The following is a 25,600-nucleotide window of genomic DNA, read 5'->3' as shown; positions in this document are numbered from 1 at the left end:
CCAGGGAACAGTGCAGCACTTCGAAAGAAAAAACACTCAAGGATCTGCCGGGTGACTGAAATGTTTTTATTATGTTATGAAGAGCGGCCTTCACAGTCTCGAGGGTCAGATCTGTCAAGCTGTTAGGTTTTGGAGAGCGAGGAGGACAATTGAAGTCACGTTGAACAAGAGCATCTGGGAATGACAGGGGAGCCGCCGGGTAGCGGTGACCTGCCTTTGTGCCGATAACTTTGTAGCTTTCGCTCCGAAAGGTTAGAGCAGCAATGGGGTGCGCGCCGTCTCAAAGCGAAATAATCCAGCACCTGGCAAAAAATACCTTGAGGCCTCTGAAGAAAGCCGCGGCCCAGGCACCTGCAGACAAGGCACACGCCGACAGCCGAACCTGCTCCACCAGCGGAGGCTCGGGCAGCTCCGACAGCGAAGCTAACTCCTCCGAGGATGGCCGGGAGGGTGCCAGCCCGCCGGGGGGTAAAGGGGAGCGGCGTGGCGTGGATGCGGGCCGCGGCCGGAATCTGGCTCCGCCTGCGGTGCCCGCCCACACGCCCCAGCTTTACAACGAAGAGAGGAAGAGAGAAAAGCTGGCGGCCGGTGCCCAGGTGGCAGTGTCTGAGGTCATAGTTTCGCGGAAGTACGTGTCTCGGGAGCTGCCCGATCGGCACACGTCCAGTGAGGGCGGCGTGGCCCAGCCATCCAAGAGGGGCAGGAAACAAAAGGGGCACCACGTCACCCAGCAGGCAAAGGGCTCTAAGCTGAGGGAAAACACAGCTGAGGACGAGGAGAAAGTGGATTTTCCGGCGTCGCTGGTTGATGCCCACCAGGCAGCGTACGCCTACCTCACCCCCAGCCTTTCCAAGTACGACGCGGTTTTGTGCCTAATTGACCAGGCCGCGCAAACTCAGCTAACCCTCCAGCAGATGGTCAGCTTCCTGACCCTTCGCTTCGACGAGGCCAACCAGGCCCTGGGGGAGATAGCCAGCGAGGGCGAGAGGCTGGTGAAGGAGGTCGGGCCTCACCTTGCGTGGCCCCCCGAGAAAGGGGCCCCAAAAGAGCGGCCAGACCTCCTGCAACAGCTGCTGCAGTACACGGTGAACAAGCTGCAGGCCACCAACGGGGCGGTGACCGGCCTTACGGCCACGGCCCTGCAGGAGGCCTGCTGCTACCTACAGTCGGCGACGGACGCTTTAGGAAAGAGGTTGGCCGTGAAGCAAGAAACGGACGAGCGGCTGCGGAGAATGATTGCTCAGTTGGAGGCCTGCGCGCTGCAGCAATCTCGCACCAAGCCCGGGGACATGGCCCTCCATTCAGAGGACAGTGGCATCGGAGCAGATACCGATTCCATGAAGGGCGACTGCCAGCCTGGTAAATGCGGAAGGCGTGTAAGTTCAGATTCCAACGCGCACCTTTTGTGCCGAGATTCTCTACCACCGAGAAAAGCAAGCCTTTCGCACGTGGTAATTAGTCCTTCAAAGCCTCAAGCCCGTGGTCTTGATCATCAGTGCAAAGGTGTGTTTTACTCGTCTCATGAGGAGAAGGCATCGTCCTCCCAGCCCTCCGCACCAGTAAACACATCTCGGTCTTCACTAACGCACAACAGGTCGTTCGACTCCTATGGGTCGGCTACAAGCACCGACTGCGAGGCCCTGATTCGGACGGAGTCAATGGACTTTTGCTCACTGGGTGAAGAGGACGACGAGGAAAGCGAATCGGAAATGGCCGTCGACGGATCGCCTCAGGCACCGAGGTCGCCCCCTCCAGGGTCCAAAGCCGCACGGCCTGTCCCGAAAAGGATCGACGTCCCCGAGAATGAAGAAATGTCCATCAAAATAAAAGATGCCATCAGCGACAAAATCCAGTTCGTCCCGATCGCCCCGGGGTCGAACATTTGGTCAGACGAAGAGGGCAAACCGCGCCCTGCCAGGCCCAGTACTGCCAAGGGCTGCAGAACCCGAGTGGCTAAAAAACGGCGATCGGAGTCCGCCGGGTCGCTGAAGGGCAAGGCCGAAGACCCGACTCTGCTGGAACTTCAGAGGACGCAGAAGGATCTGAACAGGCGGCTGCAGAGGATGCTCCAGCCCAAAGGGGAGGACGAGGGCGGCATGGGGCAGCAGAAGGTGGCGGCGATGCCAAAGCTGCCAGTCACCCTGCCTAATGCAGACCAGGCAGTGCCCAGCAACAAGTTGAAAGCCTCCCTCCACAACAACTTCAGCATCCTACCCAGTCAGGAGAAAGTGCTGCTGAGGAGGAGCCCTGCCAGGCTGAGCAACCAGGGCCAGGCCCAGGGCCAAGCCCAGGCCAAGGCCCATGCCAAGGCCAAAACCCAGGCCGAGACCCAGGCCCAGGCCAAGACCCAGGACCAGGCCCGGACCACGCCTTCTTCGAACAAACATGACCCGGCCAAGGCCAAGGAAAACCAGGCATCGCCCAAGCGTGGTGCCGCTCGACTGAAGCGAAACGGTGTGCGGGGTCTGATCAACAGCTTCAGCGGGGCGCATGGGGTCCCGACAGCCGGGGAGTCGGGAGGGGCTGGGCGGCTGGGCTCTCCTCCCCTGGCCCCTCTCCCCCAACCGGAGAGCGAGATGGACCCGGGAGACTTTCCGCCACCTCCGGCGGAGCTCGAGCTTGCGACAGACGCTTTAACAGCCGGGCTGGCGCCCAGAGATGCGTGCTCGGTAGCCGGTGCGACGGACGGCGCCAGTGCGGCGAGAGGGGCTGCCCTTTCCAGGGTGACGGTGACACAACGGCTCCTGGCCTCGCTCGACTCGGTCCCGCTGCTGCCAAGTAAACAGCCAGGGGGCAGGGCCAGGGGTGGCCACAGTGCCAGGAGCCCCTGGAGACCCCAAGCAGGGGCCGCGACTGCTGGAGAACAGCCCTGGCCGCCGTACAAAATCATCAACCTCCGCTACTCTGGCGGGTGCTGTAGCTCCCCAGAAAATGGGTCAACGGACCGGCTGCCCGAGCACAGCAGCCCAGGGCCCGTGGCTGGCAGAGGAGCTGAGGCCGAGGGCACTTCAGAGTTGCTCGGCAGCAACTCTGCCCTCAGCAAAGAGGCTCCAGGCAAGCTGACAACTCCGCCTAGGGGGAGGAAACTTGCTGCTTCCGCCGCTTCCCCCTGCCCATCCCACCAGGCCACGGGAGGCCCGGCTCCTCCCGCTCCCACTTCCCCACCCCCCGCCCTGAGGAAGAGCTTCCCCAGCCCGCCCCTGCCACAAAGAAACCTCTGCCAACCGGCTGGCTACACCGCCCCCTCACCCTCTCCGGCCAGGAGGAATTGCCCCAACCGGGCGTGGGGCTCCAAGCAGCCAAACCCGCCCGCCGCCCAGGAGGAACTGAACCCCCTGGCCAGCTCCAAGAGGTCCAGCCCCCCTCCTGTGCCCAGGAAGCTGCGCAGCCCCCTGTCCCTCTGCCAGCTGCCCCATCCTACAGTCAACTGCCAACCGCCCAGCCCCCCAACCCAACATCAGCTGCCCAGCCCCCCAACTCACCGCCAACTGCCCAGTTCTCCGACCCACCGCCAACTGCCCAGCCCCCCAACTCACCGCCAACTGCCCAGTTCTCCGACCCACCGCCAACCGCCCAGCCCCCCAACCCAACATCAGCTGCCCAGCCCCCCAACTCACCGCCAACTGCCCAGCCCCCAGACTCACCGCCAACTGCCCAGCCCCCCGACCCACCGCCAACTGCCCAGCCCCCCGACTCACCGCCAACTGCCCAGCTCTCCGACCCACCGCCAACTGCCCAGCCCCCCAACTCACCGCCAACTGCCCAGCCCCCCAACAACCATTAACGTCACTCCTCCAGTGGTCTCCGTGCGGAAAAGACCTCCCGACCACCCCGAGGCTGCCCGCCAGTCTCACTGCCCGGGAAAACCTGGATCCAATGCTTCATCCATCTTCTGCCCACTCTCCCACTCCATATTTGAGTCCCAGCCGTCTTCTCCGCCAGTGGGTGCAGTGAACGCCGCAGCTCAGCTTCAAAACATCATCCTGGGGGACGGGAGCCCGATGACATCTAGGGCAGCGTGGAGGAACAACTTTATGCTCAGGCAGCCGGGCGACAGGCAGAGGAGGTTGACCTTGAGTGGGGTCCACGCACAGCCTTTTGTTAAGAAGAATCACCATCCGGACTTTAAAACTGGGGCTCAGAATAGATTCCTGGCATCCAGTTCAGCTGGAAGTGAACCCACACTGTACAGCATTGGGTAAGCATTGCAACGGCTTCAATCTGTGTCGCAATGGCCATTCTTCATGGGTGAATTTAAGCAGTGACTGTTTGCAGGCTGTACAATCGGGGAGCAGCTGGGAAAGAAAGGTATTGCATTTAAATAGCACCTATCATGACTTCAAGGCATTCCAAAATGCATAAGAAGACAAGAAATAGGACCATATGGCCACTTGAGCTTGCTTCACCATTCAGCCAGATCATGGCTAATATTCTACCTCAACTCAACATTTCCAGGTCAATCACTAAATCCCTCGATTCCTTTAGTGTCCAAATTTTATTTACAGCCAGTGAAGTACTATTGAAGCGTAGCCACTATTGTGATGTAGGAAACGGGGGGAACCGATTTGCACACAGCAAGCTCCCACAAACAGCAACGTGATAATAGCCAGATAACCTGTTGTTGGTGATAAATTTCAGCCGGGATAACGGGATAACTCCGGCTCAATGGTGCCATGGGATCTATTACATCTGTCTTGAGAGTGTGGGTGGGGCTTGCGTCTATCCTGAAAGATAACGCCCCCCACGCTACAGCACTCCCTCAGTACGGCACCCAGGTGTCAGTCGAGATTACGTGCTTTGGTGCGGGACTTGAACCCTCAATCTTTGTACACCGAGGTGGGGGTGCAATTGCTGAGCCACAGTTGGCACCAGAAAGTACATCATAAGGCCCATTGAGAAGGATTATCAAAAAAGTATATAAAATTTCCATAATACATCAGAAATGCTACTTTGGGTCCTGCTGTGTCTAAAATTTGGGAGTAAATTCACAACCTGTTTAGAGCCAGCTTGAGTGCAAGAAACGCACTTTCTCTGGTACCGTTTAATGGGTACGGGGTTATGTTAGTGAGCAGCAGGGTTATGGTGCAGGTTCCACTGATGTGGTGCAAAACATTGATGAAACTCAAGACTGCACAGAGATTTCCTCAATCCTTTGCACTGAAAATTGGCATTACACCATACTTCCACAGTTGTTTCCACTTAAGTTTTTTTTAGGAAACTCTAAGCCCAGCCACCGCTGGAATCCTTAGTCCACTACATCTCCATCTCTCATTTCAGATGCTGCCAGTTTACTTCACCTCCAGTTTGGGACCCTCCACACTAACGTCTGGAGACATGTACCTAAATTAGGAGAGCTGCCCCACAGGCTAATCAAGCAACAGCCTGACATAGTCATACTCAGTGAATCGTACATTACAATGTCCCAGAACATCACCAGCACTGTCCCTAGGTATGTCCTGTCCCACCAGCATGGCAGACCCACCAGTGGTGGTGGCACAGTGATATACAGTGGGGAGGGAGTTGCCCTGGGAGTCCTCAACGTTAGCTCCAGACCCCATGAAGCCTCATGGCATCAGGTCAAACATCGGCAAGGAAACCTTCTTCTGATTTACCATTTACTACCCAGCACCAACCCCACCAAAGTCCAGTCTCCACACTAAGGATGCCCTCCATTGTGTTGTGTGGCAGCACCATCTGTTAAATGGGAAAGAGTCAGAATAGACTGAGAAAAAATTCATGTAGACTATGTCAAACATGCTACAATCATTCATTCTTCTAGATAGCTCCTTGCAAAATTCAATCAAATTAGTCAGACATCACCTTCCTTTAACAAATCAATGTTGACGGTTTTTGATTAATATGTGCACCTCTAAATGATGATTGATACAGTGTCACAGAGCTCTTTTCCAATAATTTGCCTCATTACTAATGTTAGACTGACTGTAATTACTTCCTTCCTTTTAAAAGCACATTAGTCATTGTCTAGCATGTAGCCAGAGAGGATTGGAAAATGATGATCAGAGATTTTTGAATGACTCCAGAGTTTTTATTTCTATTACCCTTACCCTATTCAGAAAGCATTTTCCAGGTATCGATCATTCATTATGCGAAGAAGGGCTCCCTGACAACAGTCCTCAACTTACCTTTTATAGGAACAGGACATACAAATTAGGAGCAGGAGTAGGCCAGTCAGCCCCTCGAGCCTGCTCCACCATTCGATAAGATCATGGCTGATCTGAATGTAACCTGAACTCCACATTCCCACTCACCCCCATAACCAACACAAAAGTAAACCCTGGTCAGGCCTAACTAGATGTTTAATTTTGGGCACCTCACCTCAGGTTCACTAGAATGCTACCGGGCTTTAAAGGTTAAACCATGAGCTCAGTTTTACATAAACTTGACTTATATTCCCTTAAGCTAATTCAAGTTAAAACAATTAATTAGTTATCTCCTTATTATCCAGTCAAAGTCATTAATTGCCGCAGTTAGGGTCCATCATTAAAGCAACTGTGCCGCTGAAATGGAGACAGCAATATATTCATCCCTTTAATGGAACTGTCACTGACTACAGGCAGTTTACCTTTGGATAGTGACAAAACAGCTGCAGACAACTGCAACAAGGAGCAATGGTTCTGGAGAGTTAGTCCCACTGGCTGCACAGAAGAAGATAGAGAACGTGAAATAAAGACAGAGACAAAATTGCATTTAAAATATATGTTTAAAAGGCCTCATTAAACAATAGACATGGGTATTCAGTCAAATTCATGAAAGTTTGTTACAAATCAGGAGGTGCTAACTGCTATGGTTTTGTGCTGTTAAATAAGCCCTATTACGTTCAGATTAGATTGATCAATAACATACATCATTCCAAGAGTGAGTATACTTCAAACCATTTCATTGACTGTAAAGTTCTTTGGGGTATCTTGAGGTTTGTAAATGGGTGCTATACAAATGTAACTCCTTTCTTTGCAGTAAGTCCCTCTGATAACACTTTCCAATTTCTGTTACTGTAACATCTGCTATCTTCTATGGAAAAGCCTTCAAATTCTGCATGGAACAACAAAGGAAAAATTTCCATATGAACAGTCCCAAAAATTATTCTTCAAATATCTCCCCAAACTACTCCCCCAGCCCATTATTTTTCCATACCATCTGCCTCCACTGTCTCTCCCTTGATATCCGTTCTACACCCTCTGTGTAAGGTAATTAAATTTTAACCATAAGAACATAAGAAATTGGAGCTGGAATAGGCCATTCGGCCCCTCAAGCCTGCCCCACCATTCAAAAAGATCACGGCTGATCTGCCCCAGGCCTCAACTCCTCTTTCGTGCCAGCTCCTCATAGCCCTCAACTCCTTGATATTTCAAAAATCTATCTACCTCCTCTTTAAATACTTTCAGTGATCCAGCCTCCACAACTCTCTGGGGTAGAGAATTCCAGGCATTCACTACCCTCTGGGAGAAGAAATTCCTTTGCATCTCAGTTTTAAATGAGTGTCCCCTTGTTCTGTAACTATGTCCCCTAGTTTGAGATTCCCCCACTAGTGGAAACATCGTCTCAACATCTACCCTGTCAAGCTCCCCTCAGAATCTTTTATGTTTCAATAAGATCACCCTCATTCTTCTAAACTCTAATGAATAAAGACCTGACCTGTTTAGCTGTTCTTGATAAGTCAACCCCTTCATCCCAGGAATCAGCCTAGTGAATCTCTTTTAAGCTGTCTCCAATACCAGTATATCTTTTCTTAAATACATGGACCAAAACTGTACACAGTAGTCCAGGTGTGTCCTCACCAACACCCTGTACAGTTGTAACAAGACTTCCCTATTTTTAAACTCCAACCACCTAGCAATACAAGCCAAAATTCCATTTGCCTTCTTAATCACTTGCTGCACCTGCATGTTAACCTTCTGTGTTTCATGCTCAAGAACTCCCAGATTCCTCTGTGCTGCACTTTTTTGGAGTCTCTCACCATTCAAATAATTGTCTGCCTTTTGATTCTTCCTACCAAAGTGTATGGCCTCACACTTTCCTATATTAAACTCCATCTTCCAAGATTTTGTGTCAACCTGTCTATATCCCCTTGCAGATTCCTCATTACAATATGCCCTCCCACCTATTTTTGTATCATCAGCAAATTTGGATACATTACACTCTGCCCCCTCCTCCAAGTCATTAACATATATAGTAAATAATTGAGGCCCTAGGACTGATCCTTGTGACACTCCAATAGTTACCTCTTTCCAACTTGAAAAAGACCCAGTAATCCCCTCTCTCAGTCTCCTGTGTGTTAACCAATCCTCAATCCATGCTAGTACATTACCCCCAATACCGTGAGCTCCTATCTTGTGCAATAGTCTTTTATGTGGCACCTTATTGAATGCCTTCTGGAAATCCAAATACACTATATCTACCAGTTCCCCTTTATCAATTCTGCTTGTTTTATCCTCAAAGAACTCTAGCAAATTTGTCAAACATGATTTTCCTTTCACAAAACCATGTTGACTCTGTTTGATTGTGTTAAGCTTTTCTAAATGTCCTGCTATTTCTTCCTTAATAATCAACTTTAGCATTTTCCCGGCGATAGATGTTAGACTGACTGGCCTATAGTTTCCTGCTTTTTGTCTCCCTCCCTTCTTGAACAGAGGCGTCACATTAGCAGTTTTCCAATCCGCTGGGACCCTCCTGGAATCCAGTGAGTTCTGGAATATTTCGACCAATGTCTCCATTATCTCTGCAGCCACTTCCTTTGAAACCCTTGGATGCAGGCCATCAGGTCCTGGTGACTTTCCTACCTTTAGCCCCATTAGTTTGTCAAATACTTTGCCCCTCGTGATAGAGACTGTTACAAGATTTTTCCTCCCATTAGCTCCTTGCTTATCTGATATCTTTGAGATGTTTATAGTGTCCTCCACCATGAAGACCGATGCAAAACATTGGTTTAAGTTATCTACCATTTCCCTGTTCCCCGTTATCAATTCTCCAGTCACATCCTCCACTTTAGCCACCTTTTTATATACCCATAGAAGCTCTTGCTGTTTGTTTTTATGTTTCTTGCCAATTTACTTTCATAATCAATTTTCTCCCTCTTTATTTGCTTTTTAGTCATCTGCTGCTAGTTCCTAAAAATTCCCAATCCTCTGGCCTACCACTAGTTTTTGCCACTTTGTATGCCTTAGTTTTTTATTGGACACTCTCCTCGACCACATTTGTTAAATACAAGTGGTTCACCCTTCTCATCAAGTCCTTCTTTTTGACCGGGATAAATTTTTGCTGAACATTATGAAATATCTGCTTAAATGTATTGTCTGCCACTGCTCACTTTAGACAACTCTTTCTTCACACCTCTGTACTTGCCCTTTTTTAAGTTGAGGACATTGGTTTGAGACTCAAGTTGCTCGCCCTCAAACTGAATTTGAAGTTCTACTATGTTGTTATCGCTAACCCCTAGAGGATCCTTAAATACAATATCTCTTATTAATCTTATCTCATTATACATTACTGTTCCCTGGTAGGTTCTACAATGTATTGCTCTAAGAAATAATCCCTGATGCACTCTACAAATTTGTCTTACATGTTACCCCTGCCATTCTGATTTGTCCAGTAAATATGCAGGCTATAATAACCCATGACAATTGTAGTACCCTTTTTACAAGCCTCCATTATTCCCCGATTTATACTTTGTCCTACAGTGAGACAACTCGCCGGGGACCTATAGACAACTCCCACCCGTGACTTCTTCCCCTTGCTAATCCTTATTTCCACCCAAAATTGTTCCACATCATGATCTATTTCACCTATAGCACTACTCACCACTGCAGTGATAGCTTCCTTTATTAACAAAGCTACCCCACCTCCTTTTCCTTTTTGCCTATTTTTCTGGAACGTTGAATATCCTTGAGTATTGAGTTCCCAGTCTTGGTCACCCTGCAACCACAACTCCGTAATAACTAACAAGTCAAATTCATTTATTGATATTTGTGCCGTCAACTCATCTATCTTGTTACAAATGCAGTGTGCGTTCAGATAAAGAACCTTTTTACAATTATTACTCATTCTGGTTTTAATTTCTGCTGCCCTCTTCTGCTTATATTTTCTGTCACACTTTGATTATCGTTCGCCTCTTCATTACCCTGCACCTCTGCTCTCCCATTTTGTTTTGATTTTTTAAACTTCCCTTCATTTGAACCCTCCCCCCCACTGATTAGTTTAAAGTCCTATCTACAACCCTAGTTATATGATTCAACAGGACACTGGTCCCAGCATGGTTCAAAGGAACAAAAACAGAATTACCTGGAAAAACTCAGCAGGTCTGGCAGCATCGGCGGAGAAGAAAAGAGTTGACGTTTCGAGTCCTCATGACCCTTCGACAGAACTTGAGTTCGAGTCCAAGAAAGAGTTGAAATATAAGCTGGTTTAAGGTGTGTTGGGGGGGAGGGGGGGTGGGGGTGGGGAGAGAGAGAGAGAGAGAGAGAAGTGGAGGGGGTTGGTGTGGTTGTAGGGACAAACAGCAGTGATAGAAGCAGATCATCAAAAGATGTAAATGGAAAGCAATGAAGGTAAGCAAGGCAAAAGAGAGGTACAGAAATCTTGTCGCAGAGAAGAACAGAACTTTTTCAAGGAGGTAGGCATTTCTTGAAGAGCAGTGGCAGTCAATTAAACACAGAGATAAAAACAAAAAAACTGCGGATGCTGGAAATCCAAAACAAAAACAGGATTACCTGGAAAAACTCAGCAGGTCTGGCAGCATCGGCGGAGAAGAAAAGAGTTGACGTTACGAGTCCTCATGACCCTTCGACAGAACTTGAGTTCGAGTCCAAGAAAGAGTTGAAATATAAGCTGGTTTAAGGTATGTGTGGCGGGGAGGGAGAGAGACAGAGAGAGAGAGAAGTGGAGGGGGTTGGTGTGGTTGTAGGGACAAACAAGCAGTGAAAGAAGCAGATCATCAAAAGATGTAAATGGAAAGCAATGAAGGTGAGCAAGGCAAAAGAGAGGTACGGAAATCTTGTCGCAGAGAAGGACAGAACTTCTTCAAGGAGGTAGGCATTTCTTGAAGAGCAGTGGCAGTCAATTAAACACAGAGATAAAAACAAAAAAAGTGTGGATGCTGGAAATCCAAAACAAAAACAGAATTACCTGGAAAAACTCAGCAGGTCTGGCAGCATCGGCGGAGAAGAAAAGAGTTGACGTTTCGAGTCCTCATGACCCTTTGACAGCTTATATTTCAACTCTTTCTTGGACTCGAACTCAAGTTCTGTCGAAGGGTCATGAGGACTCAAAACGTCAACTCTTTTCTACTCCGCCGATGCTGCCAGACCTGCTGAGTTTTTCCAGGTAATTCTGTTTTTGTTTTGGATTTCCAGCATCCACAGTTTTTTTGTTTTTATCTCTGTGTTTAATTGACTGCCACTGCTCTTCAAGAAATGCCTACCTCCTTGAAGAAGTTCTGTCCTTCTCTGCGACAAGTTATCCATACCTCTCTTTTGCCTTGCTCACCTTCATTGCTTTCCATTTACATCTTTTGATGATCTGCTTCTATCACTGCTTGTTTGTCCCTACAACCACACCAACCCCCTCCACTTCTCTCTCTCTCTGTCTCTCTCCCTCCCCCCCCCACACACACCTTAAACCAGCTTATATTTCAACTCTTTCTTGGACTCGAACTCAAGTTCTGTCGAAGGGTCATGAGGACTCGAAACATCAACTCTTTTCTTCTCCGCCAATGCTGCCAGACCTGCTGAGTTTTTCCAGGTAATTCTGTTTTTGTTTTGGATTTCCAGCGTCCGCAGTTTTTTTGTTTTTATCTATGGTTCAAAGGAAGCCCATCCCAATGGGACAGCTCTTTCCTTCCCCAGTACTGGTGCCAGTGCCCCATGAATCGGAACCCATTTCTCCCACACCAATCTTTGAGCCATGCATTTACCTCTCCAATCTTATTTACCCTACGCCAATTTGCACGTGGCTCAGGCAGTGATCCAGAGATTATTACCTTTGTCGTTCTTTTTAATTCAGCTCCGAGCTGCTCATAGAACCTCAGCAGAATCTCTTTCCTAGTCCTACCTATGTTGTTGGTACCTACATGGACCATGACAACTGGATCCTTCCCCTCCCACTCCAAGTTTCTCCCCAGCCCAGACAAGATGTCCTTAACTTTGGCACCAGGTAGGCAACACAGCCTTTGGGATTCTCTGTCATTGCTGCAGAGAACAGTATCTATTCACCTAATCATGCTATCCCCTATTACTTCAACATTTCTCTTTTCTCCTCCCATTTGAAATGTGCTCTGTACCTCCTTGCAGTCTGTGCCCTCGTCCACACTGGGAGCAAGAGCCTCATGCTTGTTGGACAGGGGCACTGGCTCAGTTTTCTCCAAAGCTAAATCCTGGTTCCCCATACCTGCCTCTCTTGCAGTCACATCCTCCTGTCCATGACCATGGTCCAAATTTGATGTAATTAATCTAAGGGGTGTGACTGTCTCCTGAAACACAGTGCCCAGGTAACTCTCCCCCTCCCTGATGTGTCGCAGTGTCCACAGCTCGTACACCTGCTCATCAACTCTGAGCTGAAGTTCCTCGAGCAGTCAACACTTGCTGCAAATGTGGTCACCGTGGATTGCACTGGCATCCACCAGATTGCACATGCTACAGCTGCAACGCATTGCCTGTCCAGCCATCTCTATTCTATTTAATTAATTAATTTGGATGTCAAATATTTTACAAGTGACTTTCTTATCTGTACTCTTCAGCTGTAATAACGTATCCAGATTTAAACCACTTGGCCTTTCAAAAGAGACACGGAAGTGATACCCACCAATCGCCTCCCTGTTTTCCTTATATGTCTTCCCTCTTCTAACCTTCTTTGTACTTCCAATGTTCTAAAGTTTATGGCAATCTAAACACATATTATCAGGGTATTATTGTTCCCTTAAGAATCACAAATATTTGAATTTTTTTTATTCATGAGATGTGAACATTGCTGGCTAGGCCAGAATTTATTACCCATCCCTAATTGCCCTTGAGAAGGTGGTGGTGAGCTGCCTTCTTGAACTGCAGCAATCCCTGTGGTGTAGGTACATCCACAATGCTGTTAGGGAGGGAGTTCCAGGATTTTGGCCCAAATACTGTCTTCTGTTAGTCTTCTGTTTCCCAGAGTGAACAGTCCCAGGTGGTCCAACCTCCCCTTGTAGCTTAGATGGATTGAATTAGGAAATAATTGAATTGCTCAGCACTGCTCCAATGCCTGGATATCCTGAACAGGTTATAGGAAACTTTCTTCATACCAGTTCTGGCTTGCTAAGTATTAACTAGGTTAATCGAATTGAATTAATTAATTGAATTCCATAAATATCTGATCAATAGGGCAGGTGAGAAGGTCTTTCACAATCCCTGGTGGGGAGGAGGGTTGGTAGTTATTATCCTTGCTGAGTTTTACTGACTTGCTGGCTCCTCTCCATAGGATTGATATGTGAAATATAGAGTAGTGTAAATTAGTGTCGGCCATCTTGATGTAGGCTGGAATCACTTTAGACCATTTCACAAAAAATCTTTATTTCTTTCTCTATTTTTAAAGTCTAATTCCTGTTTCCAACTGATGAATTAAAAATCAATATTTGATATGACTATGTCTTCACAACACTTTGCCGGATGCCAAGTAACAAAAGGTGTACAACTATTGACACTTTTCAATGGAGTATAGCTATTCTTCAGCAGAATCAGGGTCTTTTCCTTGTCGGGATACTCGAGTTGTATATTGAAAATCCAGCAAAGAAACAGGATATTCAGCCCAAAAGTCTATGCCGGTGTTTATGCTCCACACAAGCTTGCTCCCACTCTGCTTCATCTCAATCTTCCCGAGATCTTTCTCCTCCTTTCCCCTTCCTGCACTTATATCTAGCTTCCTCTTAATGGTGGAGAGGGAAGGAAAAATTCCCATTGGAATGAATTCATGCTTGAAAGTGTTGACTGGTTTTTGGATGGTCCATCCATTCAGACATCCCCTCAGCAGTAAGCCATGTGGATGGCTGGAGGTGAACTTGGCTCTTCCTAATTCCAGGCGCAGTCTATACCTGCAGGCCCAGCCCCATCTATTTATCTTACCTTATCTTCGAGGAGGTAAATCTAGTTTTCTACTTACTTTAATATAAGGCTTGTTTTGCATAAACAAGTTGTGCCTAACAGGCTTCTTATACCTAGCCCTCTGATTTACATTTGACCCTGGCGTTGAGCTATCAATGTAAGATAGTCATCAAGACACCAAATAGGGAATTCTTTCCCCAGAGAATAGTGAGAATAAGGAATTCGCTAATACAGGGAGCGGTTGAGGTGAATAGATGTATTTAAGGGGAAGCTTTTTAAGTGTCTGTGGTAACTCTGTGGCATCACATGGACTGCAATGGTTCAAGAAGGCAGCACACCACCAGCTTTTCAAGGGCAATTAAGGATGGGCAATAAATACTGGTCTGGCCAGCAACACTGACATCCCATGAATGAATTAAATAAAAGGAGAATAGGGAGTAATGATAGTTAATTGAGGGAGAGTGGGAGGAGACATGAGTGCAGCATAAACACCAGCTTGGACTGGTTGGGCCAAATGGCCTGTTTCTGTGCTGCATATTCTATGTAATTCTTCATCTTAGTCAACCTTTTGCAGGAACCATCCCTTGACAATCTCAAAAGCTACATTCAGATCACCTTCACGTCTCTTTCCCAAACAAAACTTTCTTTTCCTTTCCCCATAAGTCAAATTCCTGATCTTCTCAATTGCTTTCCTTTTCACTCTCCCAAGAGCAACAATACTTCAGGAATTAATACTTCAAATGAGGTCTGATCAGAGGATCAATCTGCTACAGTTTGATCACTTGTACTGAGCTTGATTTCATATTTCTAACTATTCAACCTCTTTAGAGGAAGGGGTGAGAGCAGAGTTGGAAGGGGGAGGGGTGAGAACAGGGCTGGAGGGAGTGAGGATTGAGGGCAGAATAGGGGTCAAAAGGGGTGAGGCAGGAAGGGTGAGGGTACGGTTGCAGGCAGGAAGGAGTGAGGGCAGGGTTGGGGGTAATGAGGGATGGGGGCAGGGTTGGTGTGGGAGAGAGGGGCGAGGTCAGGGTTGGGGGCAGGGAGGCATGAGGGCAGGGCTGAGGTGGGAGGGGTAAGGGCAGGTTGGGGGTGGGAGGAAGTCTGATTCTTGGTTGCTTAATGACCTCAACTCTAAGCTTGAAATATTTGCCTTTCTGACGTCATTATATAATGAACTCCTTTTGAAACATGCTGACCACTGTTATGTAGGTGAAATGTTGTGAAACATATCACATTGCACAGTTGCATAACGCCCAGAAGCGTGTCATTCAGTGGTGAACTGGTTAAATTCAATCTTGTGAGGTTTGTATTATCATTAGCTTCTTATACTAATCCCAGTGAACAATTTTTCTTCTCTCAACAGATTAAATGGGAGTTTTGAGAGTGAAGACGACTCATGGATGAGGCACTTCGTGTCTGAGGTGAGAGGGTCAAATCGATCTGTCTCCCACCCAGAACTGTGTATCATTGGTCAGGGGCTTCAATGAGCCTTACAGACCCTGTTCATGACATTGTGTGGGATTTCCAATACTGCCTGTCCAGGATGAGCTCAGATTATCTGGTTTTACAATGGAGTGACTAAATAATCCTATCTGGTCTGTATTTAATGAGGTTGACCTATTTAAAATGATATGCATGACACATTGGAAAAATGTGTATATGATTTGTTTTTTTAAACAGTTTCTGGGTGACTGTGTGATTTTGAGAGATTGTCCTTTCACCTCTAGGGGAACTGCATTGGAATAGAATCGAGCTTGAACACATGGAATTAAAATCTCCTGTTGAAGATTGAAGTGACTTTCATTAACCTCAGTCCAGCTCAGAATGATCATGTGCATTCAAACCAACCTCAGCAGTGTTACTAATAGATAAATAAGCACGGGTAATAATTGAAAGATGTTTGTCGTGGGATTTTCCTGACTGTTGAACAAATTGCGAGACTTTAGTTAATGGAAGGATTAACCAAAACGCGAAAACTTACCAGTAAGAGTGAATCTTCCATTGACTGCTTCTTGCAAAGGCTGAAAGAAAAGTCCTGGAGACACAAGTTGGTGACAAGGTTCACAATCCAATCTCTTTCCAATAGATCAAATGGCTTTCTCATCAGTCTGTTATATTGTTATTAATTAAACAATGAAGGAGAATAGCTAGTTCAGTTGGAGAACTGGGATGACAGGTTACGTCTTCTGGTCTCTCTGGTGTAGAACATGCAAAGATATCTCATTACTGGCAAATTTTATTTGAAGGATCACAGGACTTTTCTTAATGTTGGGGAATTCTCTGTGGTGTACTTCCTTGCTGTTCACATGGTTACCAGGTCTTCATTTTGAACTGTTCCGTTGAAGGTGATGAAACATTGATGGGAATAGAAAAATCATGTTGCATGCCCTGCAACATCTTACGAGGGTAAATTCAAGCATGCCCCCAACCCTACCCCGCCCCCCCCCACCCCAAGTTTAAAAGTATTGTTTTAGTTAGCTTAAGACATCTAAATTGGCAGCACACATTTAAAGGAGGGTCTCTTTATCAAAAATCACCTTAGAAAGGAGTCTGCAAAAAAGGGAGAACTGGAACAAATGGTCGAATATCACCTCTAACCCACAACTCAGAGTCAGCATAAGTGAAGGCCAATGGCCATCATACAGGATACCACCAAAGGTGTAAAGACTAAAGGTTAGAAAATGACTGTCAGTGATCTCCCTGGTGTTAGATATATACTTGGAAAGGAAGAATTTATAGGTCTGTCAGGAAAGAGCAGGGAATGGGACTAATTGGAGAGCTCCTTCAAAGAGCTGGCACAGGTACAATGGGCAAAACAGCCTCCTGTGCCGTATAATTCTATGATTGCTCCTTTTTCATAATAGTCAAAATAGATCAGGAATTTTGCAATTGGTCGAATCAGAAGTGGTTCCTAAATGCCTCAGTCCAGTAAATGCCTGCAGGGAAATAATGACTGCCCATTGGACAGTACCTCAATCCGATTGGCTCCAAAAGAGGCTAGGCAGTTATCTCTGGATTGAAGGCTGATTCGCTTCAGCCATGATCCTGTTGGCCCACCACAATATAAGGAGCTGCGTAACTGGGTGGGAATATTGGAAAAATCAGCAACATGTCCAAATAATGATTAGTCTTTAAGTTGCATTAAAGACTGCCTGATATGATTAGAAACACAAGTGTGGGATGTTCAAAGGAAATAAAGCCTTTTATTCCTCCTACCTATTTGGAAACCATTCACAGATGTATTTTATACAAAGAATAAGTATTTCAGGTCATTTCTCTTCATCAAATACCCTGTTTTAAGTAAAGTGGACTGGCTTTGCTTGACTTTCATGAGCTGCCTGTAATATGTAACATTTCAAAGCCAACCAAGAAATAATGGGTACAAATTTTAAGGTGCTAAAGTATCACAAACTCTACTGAAATGGCCCTTAACTGCAAACTAAGCATTCAGATATTGTTAGCGGTGAGTACTCAGATGGAATGTAAAAATATCTTTTAGCATTTAAATTTAGGATTTTTTAAAACAAATATATTATTTGATACCAACAGATTAAGTGCTGTACTGTGCAACAATCATTTGAAATGAAAAATATAGACTTACAAAATAAATTCCCATTTGCAGTTTTTTGTTCGCTTCCTATAATGCTAAATGCGACGAATTTGTGGGTAATTGTGACTAGGTGCAATCGTATAAAACAGATGACACTGAATCGGCAGCCAGCTTTACAATTTTTTATTTCCACTCAGCCCAGCTGAGGTTCTCTTTGTACTATTTTAATCCATTAAATGGGCTGACCAAGTCATTCAAATCAGCCAGAACTTTTTAACCAATATTCACACAGAAGAATCTCACCCACTGTGTCATTTGTAAACTCTCTTCCAGTTTACACAGGGCCCCCTGAGCTAAATTTAGTGTCAACAGATGGAGCAGCGGAATAGCATTGTCTTGACACTGAGCATTGTCAGTAACTCGTCCTGAGTTCTGATCATGTGGTTACGCCCCTGTCCATTTGCTAATCAAGGGCCCATAGTGGGATGAATATGATGATCAGATTATAGGAACACATGTAGGGAATAAACATTATCTGATCATCTCATTGCTGGTTGTGGGAGACAGTTGTGCACAAATTGGCTGTCATGTTTCTTACATCACAACAGTGACGAGACTCCAGAAGGACTGGTTGTAAAGAGTTTTGTGACATCACAAGGTTGTGAATGGAGCTATATAAAGGCAAGCCTTTCAAATTACGCCCACCCAACCCATTTGTGAGGATAAGATAGAACTGAGTTTGAGATACACAGAAATGCATAAAAGTTACAAGAAAGCAAGCCATTTAGCCCTACCTGGGAAATAGTTCCTGTTCCATTTAAAACACCTTCATCCCCTATACTTTCATCCAGCTTCACAATCTCCTATCTGATGCAGGAATAGGTTCTGAGTCAACCCTAACCTGGAAGTAAACTCCAAAGCTTTGCAACTTCCTCAGTCCTGTAGTTCCTCGTTCTAAACCCCTCAACTACTGGAAACAGGTCCCTGTCCCTAATTTCACCATTTTAAACACTCATGAATCTTAATCTTTATGACAAAAAAAGTCCAAATAATTTTTAAAAGATTACACCTCAAATGTAATTGTTTATTTACAATAAGTGCACAAACAACACATGATTTTAGTCCAGAAAGTCTCAATAAATTACAATTTATTCCATAAAAACCGTCTAATAAAGAAGACAGATAGTACTTACATTATACACATTTCTTTATCATTAACCAGAAGTCCTGCAGTGCAGATGAAACATCCTAAATGGAATCAACAATGAAGGGAAATTTTAATTCTGCTAAGTTACAGTAGTGATATCTTTTTAGCAGGGGATACATGATTTTGTTACGTACACAATTTAACAGAGAAAGTTTTCCTCTTTGTGTTAGGCTGCAGAAAATGGGCTAAAGTTCCCGCTCTTTTTATTATCCTTTCATCAGATGTGGGCATTGCTGGCTAGGCCAGCGTTTATTGCCCATCCCTAATTGCCCTTGAGGAGGTGGTGGTGAGCCACCTTCTTGAACTGCTACAGTCCATGTGGTGCGGTTACTTCCACAGTGCTATAAGGGAGGGAGTTCCAGGATTTTGACTCTGCGATAGTGAAGGAACGGCGATATATCTCCAAGTCAGGATGGTGAGTGACTTGGAGAGGAACTTTCAAGTGGTGGTGTTCCCATCTATCTGCTGCCCTTGTCCTTCTACATGGTGAAGTCGCTGGTCTGGAAGGTGCTGTCGAAGGAGGCTTGACAGGTTGCTACAGTGCAACCTGTAGCTGGTACACACTGCTGCTACTGTGCCTCGATGGTGGAGAGAGTGAATGAATGTGTAAGGTGGTGGATGGGGGGCCCAAGCTGGATCTTTTGTCCTGGATGGTGACAAATTTCTTGAGTGATGTGGGAGTTGCACTCATCCAGATAAGTGGAGAGTATCCCATCACACTCCTGACTTGTGCCTTGTAGATGATGGGCAGGCTTTGGTGGGTTACTCTCCGCAGTATTCCCAGCCGCTAATTTGCTCTTGTAGCCACAGTATTTAAATGGCTGGCCCAGTTCAGTTTCTGGTCAATGGTAACCCACAGGATATTGATAGTGGGGGATTCAGTGATGGTAATGCTATTGAATGTCAAGGGGAGATGGTTATAGATTCTCACTTGTTAGAAGGGTCCACTGCTTGACACTTGTGTGGTACGAATGCTACTTGCCACTTATCAGCCCAAACCTGAATGTTGTCCAGGTCTTGCTGCATGCAATCACGGACCACTGAGGTATTTGAGGTGTCAAAAATGGTATTGACCATTGACCAATTGTCAATGTACATCCCCACTTCTGACCTTATGATGGAAGGAAGGTCACTGATGAAGCAGCTGAAGATGGTTGAGCTTAGCTCACTACCATGAAGAACTACTGCAGTGATGTCCCAGGGCTGAGATATTTGGCCTCCAACAACTACAGCCATCTTCCTTTGTGATAGGTATGACTGCAACCAGCAAAGAGTTTTCCCCCTGATTCCCATTCACTTCAATTTTGCTAGGGTACCTTTGATGCCACATTCGGTCAAATTGGTCACTCTCATCATGTCTGGAATTCAGCTCTATTGTCTATGTTTGGGCCAAGGCTGTAATAAGGGTGGCACTTGTGGAACCAAAACTGAGCTTCGGTGAGCAGGCTATTTCTGAGAAAGTGCTGTTTGATTACTGCCAACGATTAATTATCAGTCCTAAGATAGGTTCAGCCTGCTGTCGGCCATTATGGTTACACTCTCGTCTTTGGGACAGAAGGTTGTGGATCAAATCATCACTCTAGAGACACTTGTACTGATGGGCACTGCACAGATGAAGGTATCACATCTTTCAAGGGAGGCATTAAGCCAAGGCCCTGCCCACACTCCCTGGCAGAAATAGAAAATCCTATGGTGCCTCGTGATGTAGAGCATTTGGGGTTGGCGGGGGTACAGGGGGTGCAGGGGGTTCTAGTGTAGAAAAAAAATTAACCCTGAAACGACACCAACAGCTAAAGATTATCTGGTCATTTATTGCATTGCTCTTTGCAGGATCATGAAACAGAGTTTACTAACCTGCAACACCTTCCCAACCAGCCCCACCTCCTACCCCCCCTGCCAACACCCCACCACCACTGCTCTCCCTGGCCACCTAGGCTCTGCAGAAGGATCTAGTTGCCAACTGTGACTAAACGCACTTCTGGAGCTTTCATCACATGACTTGCCCCCACGCTCTAGCCACTAGTCGGACAACATATCCATCTGTGTAACGTACTGCCTTCCTAAGCCAATTGGAAAGCAAAAAGACTCATTACCCAATTGGATGATACTTGACTGTCAGCCAAACAGCCTTTATTTCCCATTTTCAGTATCTTTTTATCTGGGTAAAGAGAAATGTCCCTTAAAGTTTCATGTCCCTGTAAATTTTCTCCTGGAGTATACATATCAGTGTCCTGGAGATTGATTTTCAGTCCCTGGATGCTCCAGGCCAATCCTGGAGGGTTGGCAACCCTATTCTTAGGCAAGGCCAGAGACAGGAGACATGTGTTCTTTTAACTGTTTATCGCCTTCCCCAAATCAAACCTCCACTCTGTTACAAAAGTTGGTTTCAAACCGACCAACTTAAAAAAGGCTTAAAACAAAAACATGCAGGGGGCAGCCTAAGCCAGCAGGGGGGGGTGGGATTTCCTCCCCTCAGGGCCCTCGAGAGTCGCCAGCCAATCTGGCAGCTCCAGCAGCGCCAGAGTTCAGTAGTGGGCACCGCTGGGATTGCAGGCTGGTCCCAGGGTGAAGGAAAAAGGGAGCAATGGATCCCAGGCTAAGTCCCGGCTTTTAGGGCGGGAAGGGATTGGGTGCCCTAGTGGACAGAGGTGGGGGTGTGGTGAGTGAGAGGAGTGCAGGGGACAGGTTTTCGAGGCCTGACAGGGAGGCACAAAGTGAGGGGGGAGGTATCATCTTAGGGGAGTGGGGGTGCCCCTCCCATGCACACAGAGCACCCTTCAAGGACCCATTCGAATTGCTTCTCACCTTTTAACCAGTTGTGTTGAAAAAGCGGAAATCTAACTCTCACCCGGCTGCCCATGTTAACAAGCTCGATTGACCATTAATCTTATTTTTAACAAATGGTGTTCATGATGCCAATTTTGCTGTGGAATCCAGCCCTGTGAGTTCTGGAAATGTTTCCCACACCATTCAGCTCCCTGATAGTCCAAATGTTTCCTGCACCATTCAGCTCCCTGATAGTCCAAATGTTTCCTGCACCACTCAGCTCCCCTATAGTCCAAATGTTTCCTGCACCACTCAGCTCCCTTATAGTCCAAATGTTTCCCACACCATTCAGCTCCCTTACAGTCCTGCTGGGAGCAGGCTTGCAGTGTTGGTGCAGCTAATCCATGTTATCTGCCTGGAAGACTTCTCTTGCACCATGGGGGATGGGGTATCTGCCTCATTATCTTTAACAACCACATGATGAAAAGACACAGAATTATGGTTTGAATCGTCTCCTCACTTTTAATTTTTGCTTATTCCTGGCCCTTTGACTGCTCTGCTGGTAAGGTGGTAGCAACTACACCAGATAATTCATACTTTGTATATGTGTCAGCCCTGAAATTCCATAGAGATTCTACCATTCTTCCATTATAATTCTGCCAACTCAGCACTGAGAACAAGACCCACAGGTTGTAACTCGAGTTTTGGCAAACTGGCAAAGTCACTGATGATCATGTCCATTTTATTGTGTTTATGACAAACGCTCTGTCCAAATGTAGGTACAATATAAAGTGCAAGCTCCTCTTGGCTAAGGAAATTGCATTAATAAAGTGCATTGATGAAGAAGTGTTGGAAAAAAAGGATATACTAAATACTAATCACATCAACATTCTAGGAGACTGGGAGTGATATTTTTCCTCCAGTTTATATATTTATAAACCACAGGCAACACTTGTCCTCTCTACCCAAAGGCCTGTGGTTCCAGGATTGGTCTGCTGAGCCGCCAGAGGACACACAAATCATGAAACTGCCCTCGTTTTGAGGGACTAACGACAACGTTTTTATGTAAGAAATCTTCGTAAACATTGACAGAGATTCACAAGTCAGTCAGTGCCAGAAAGTGAAAAATTGGGGTAACCAAAACCCACTTCACACAAAACATGAACCTGTTTTCCCCTTTCAGACTATCCTGCAATTCCTTTCCTTTTCTCATTTCCGATTTTCAGCAGTTGTGGGTATTTCTTCCCTGTGCCAAATGGAGAGTGGAGGGTGTGCACATGTGTACGTGTGCGCATGTGTGTGTGTCTATGCCTGTGTGTGAGAGAGTATGCGTGTGTCTGTCTGTGTGAGTCTATGCCTGTGTGTGTGTGAGAGAGTGTGTGCGTGTGTGTGAGAGTTTGTGTGTGCATGTATGTCTGTACGTGTCTATGTATGTTTGTGTCTGTGTGTGTGTATTTTTTTTTAATTCATTCACAGGATGTGGGATTCACTGGCTGGGCCAGTATTTATTGCCAAGTTGCCCTTGAGAAGGTGGTGGTGAGCTGCCTTCTTGAACCACTGCAGTCCATGTAGTGTAGGTACACTCACAGTTACGTTATGGAGGGAATTCCAGGATTTTAACCCAGCGACAGGGAAGGAATGGCGATATATTTCCAAGTCAGAATGGGGAGTGACTTGGAGGGAAACTTCCAGGCGGTGGTGCTCCCATCTATCTGCTGCCCTTGTCCTTCTAGGTAGTAGTGGTCACGGGTTTGGAAGGTGCTGTTAAAGGAGCTTTGGCGAATTTCTGCAGTGCATCTCGTAGATGGTACACACTGCTGTCACTGTGTGTGGGTGGTGGAGGGAGTGAATGTTTGTGGATGTGGTGTCAATCAAGTGGGCTGCTTTGTCCTGGATAGTCTGAAGCTTCTTGAGTGCTGTTGGAGCTGCACTCATCCAGGCAAGTGGAGAGTATTCCATCACACTCCTGACTTATGCCTTGTAGATGGTGGACAGGCTTTGGGGAGTCAGGAAGTGAGCTGCTCGCCATAGGATTCCTAGCTTCTGACCTGCCCTTGTAGCCAGAGCATTTATATGGCTAGTCCAGTTCAGTTTCTGGTCACTGGTGACCCCCAGAATGTTGATAGTGGGGGATTTAGTGATGGTAATGCCATTGAACATCAAGGGGCAATGGTTAAATTCTCTCTTGTTGGAGATGGTAATTGCCTGGCACCTGTGTGGCACGAATGTTACTTGCCACTTGTCAGCCCAAGCCTGGATATTGCCCAGGTCTTGCTACATTTGTCTGTGTGTGTGTGTGTGTGTGTGTGTGTGTGTCTGAATGTATGTGTGTGTCTGTCTGTATACGTGTGTGTGTCTGTGTGTGAGTGCGTGTATGTGTGTGTGTTTGAGTGTGTGTGTATATAAATATGTGTGTGTGTAAGAGTGTTTGTCTGTCTGTGTGGGTCCGTCTGTATGTGTGTTTTCGTGTGTGTTTGTGTGTATGTCCATGTATATATGTGTGCGTGTGTGTGTGTATGTCTTTGTATGTGCCTGTCTGTATGTGGGTGTGTGTGAGTCCGTGTGTGTGTGTGTGTGTGTGTGTGTTTGTGTGCGTGTGCGTTTGAGAGAGAGTCTGTGTATGTGTAGTCTGTGTGCATGTGTATGTATGTATACGTGTGTGTGTCTGTATGTCTGCATGTGTCTGTACGTGTGTCTGTGTTTGCATGCACGTGTGCGTGTGCGTGTCTGTCTGTGTGCACCTATCTGTATATGTGCATGTGTGTCTGTGTGTGAGAGTTTGTGTGTGTGTCTATGTATATATGTGTGTATGTGCCTGTCCATCTATATATGTATGCGTGTGTGTCTTGTGCATAACTGTGTGCATCTGTCTGTATGTGTCTGTGTGTCTCTGTCTGTATGTGTGTGTGTGTGTGTCTGCGTGTGCGTGAGTCTGTGTGCTCGAATGCATATGCGTGTGTGCGTCTGTGTCTTTATGCGTGTGTGTTTGCATGTGTGTGTATGTGTGTGTGTGTATGTGTCTGCGTGTATCTGTATATGTGTGTGCGTGTCTGTCTGTGTCTACTTGTGTCTGCATGTGTGTGTGTGTATGTTTGTGTCTGCATGTGTGTCTGTGTCTGTGTGTGTGTGTGTGTGTGTGTGTCTGTGTGTGTATGTCTGTGTCTGCATGTGTGTCTATGTCTAAGTGTGTTATTGATTTCCCCAGTGGTTCAATAGGGTTGCAACTCTGGTTAGATATATTGCCTACATCACATGAATTGTCCATTTCCAAACTCCGCACCCACACACTCCTGCCATCGGTTGCCCCACATCCTCTTGATGGATCTCTCCCTCCGCACACCAATTAGAAAGTGAATTGACGTTTCATTTGGATGATTCTTGACTGTTAGTCAAACAGCATTTCCCTGGCCCCCCTCCCCCCCACAATTCCACCCCTTCTCTAATTAATAAACAAAAGTCTTCAAAGTTTTTTTTTAAATTGTGTTTTTTTTTAAAAAGTCCCAGTGATTTTTCTCCAATTTCTCCCAGGGAGTGCCCAGGAGATTAATAGTTAATTCCTGGAGACATCAGGACAAACCTGGAGGGTTGGCGACCCTAGATTGGAGATGGTCCTGATGCGATGGGCCGTGTGATTAAAGCTCCTTCTCTATCAGCTCCCAGAGCATCTTGATAACGTGAGCAGGCTGACTCGCTGCATACTCCTGCAGGCCAGCTCCCATCTGCTGGTGCAGGCTGGCAGCCAGCTTGGTGGTCACAGCCCGCACGTTCCCGCTTCCACCCTTGATCACGCCGCTCCCAGTCATGTTGCCGAGCAGGTACCAGAGCACGGGCAAAACGTACCGTTCCACAGCTTGAGGCCTCCGACGATACACCGACAGCACGAGGACTGCAGTCGAGAAAGGAAACCAGGGGGTCATCGGTGAGGGCCTTGACTGCACCACAGCCCGCAACAGGTAAAGCTGCCAACAGGCCTAAGTCAACTCGACCGTCCAGCAGAGC

General features: G+C 46.6%; 2 protein-coding genes across 2 annotated transcripts in view; one reads left to right on the top strand and one right to left on the bottom strand.

Moving 5' to 3' along the window:
* Positions 1 to 263: 263 nt before the first annotated feature.
* Positions 264 to 15,565, top strand: LOC121277700 (photoreceptor cilium actin regulator-like). Its single transcript, XM_041187336.1, has 2 exons — positions 264 to 4,198; positions 15,442 to 15,565. Exons 1-2 carry the CDS (start codon positions 264 to 266, stop codon positions 15,563 to 15,565), a joined length of 4,059 nt encoding a protein of 1,352 aa, XP_041043270.1.
* A 9,668-nt stretch (positions 15,566 to 25,233) lies between these two features.
* The window catches only part of LOC121277699 (TOG array regulator of axonemal microtubules protein 2-like), a 47,433-nt gene continuing 47,066 nt past the window's right edge, over positions 25,234 to 25,600 (bottom strand). Inside the window, exon 13 of the mRNA XM_041187335.1 lies at positions 25,234 to 25,487. Within this exon, the coding sequence (XP_041043269.1) occupies positions 25,234 to 25,487 (254 nt within the window). The remainder of the gene's footprint in view (positions 25,488 to 25,600) is intronic.

The sequence above is a fragment of the Carcharodon carcharias genome, chromosome 5 (genome assembly GCF_017639515.1).
Source record: "Carcharodon carcharias isolate sCarCar2 chromosome 5, sCarCar2.pri, whole genome shotgun sequence".
Taxonomy (NCBI): domain Eukaryota; kingdom Metazoa; phylum Chordata; class Chondrichthyes; order Lamniformes; family Lamnidae; genus Carcharodon; species Carcharodon carcharias.
The sequence above is the reverse complement of the archived record's forward strand: the minus strand, read 5'-3'. Positions and strand labels throughout refer to the sequence as shown.

What these genes read in the sequence shown, in the direction of transcription:
- LOC121277700 (XM_041187336.1), top strand. Translation starts at nt 264, where the DNA reads ATGGGGTGCGCGCCGTCTCAAAGCGAAATAATCCAGCACCTGGCAAAA. An exon ending in CCCACACTGTACAGCATTGG is followed by an intron (nt 4,199 to 15,441) that starts GTAAGCATTGCA and finishes TTCTCTCAACAG; the next exon opens with ATTAAATGGGAGTTTTGAGA.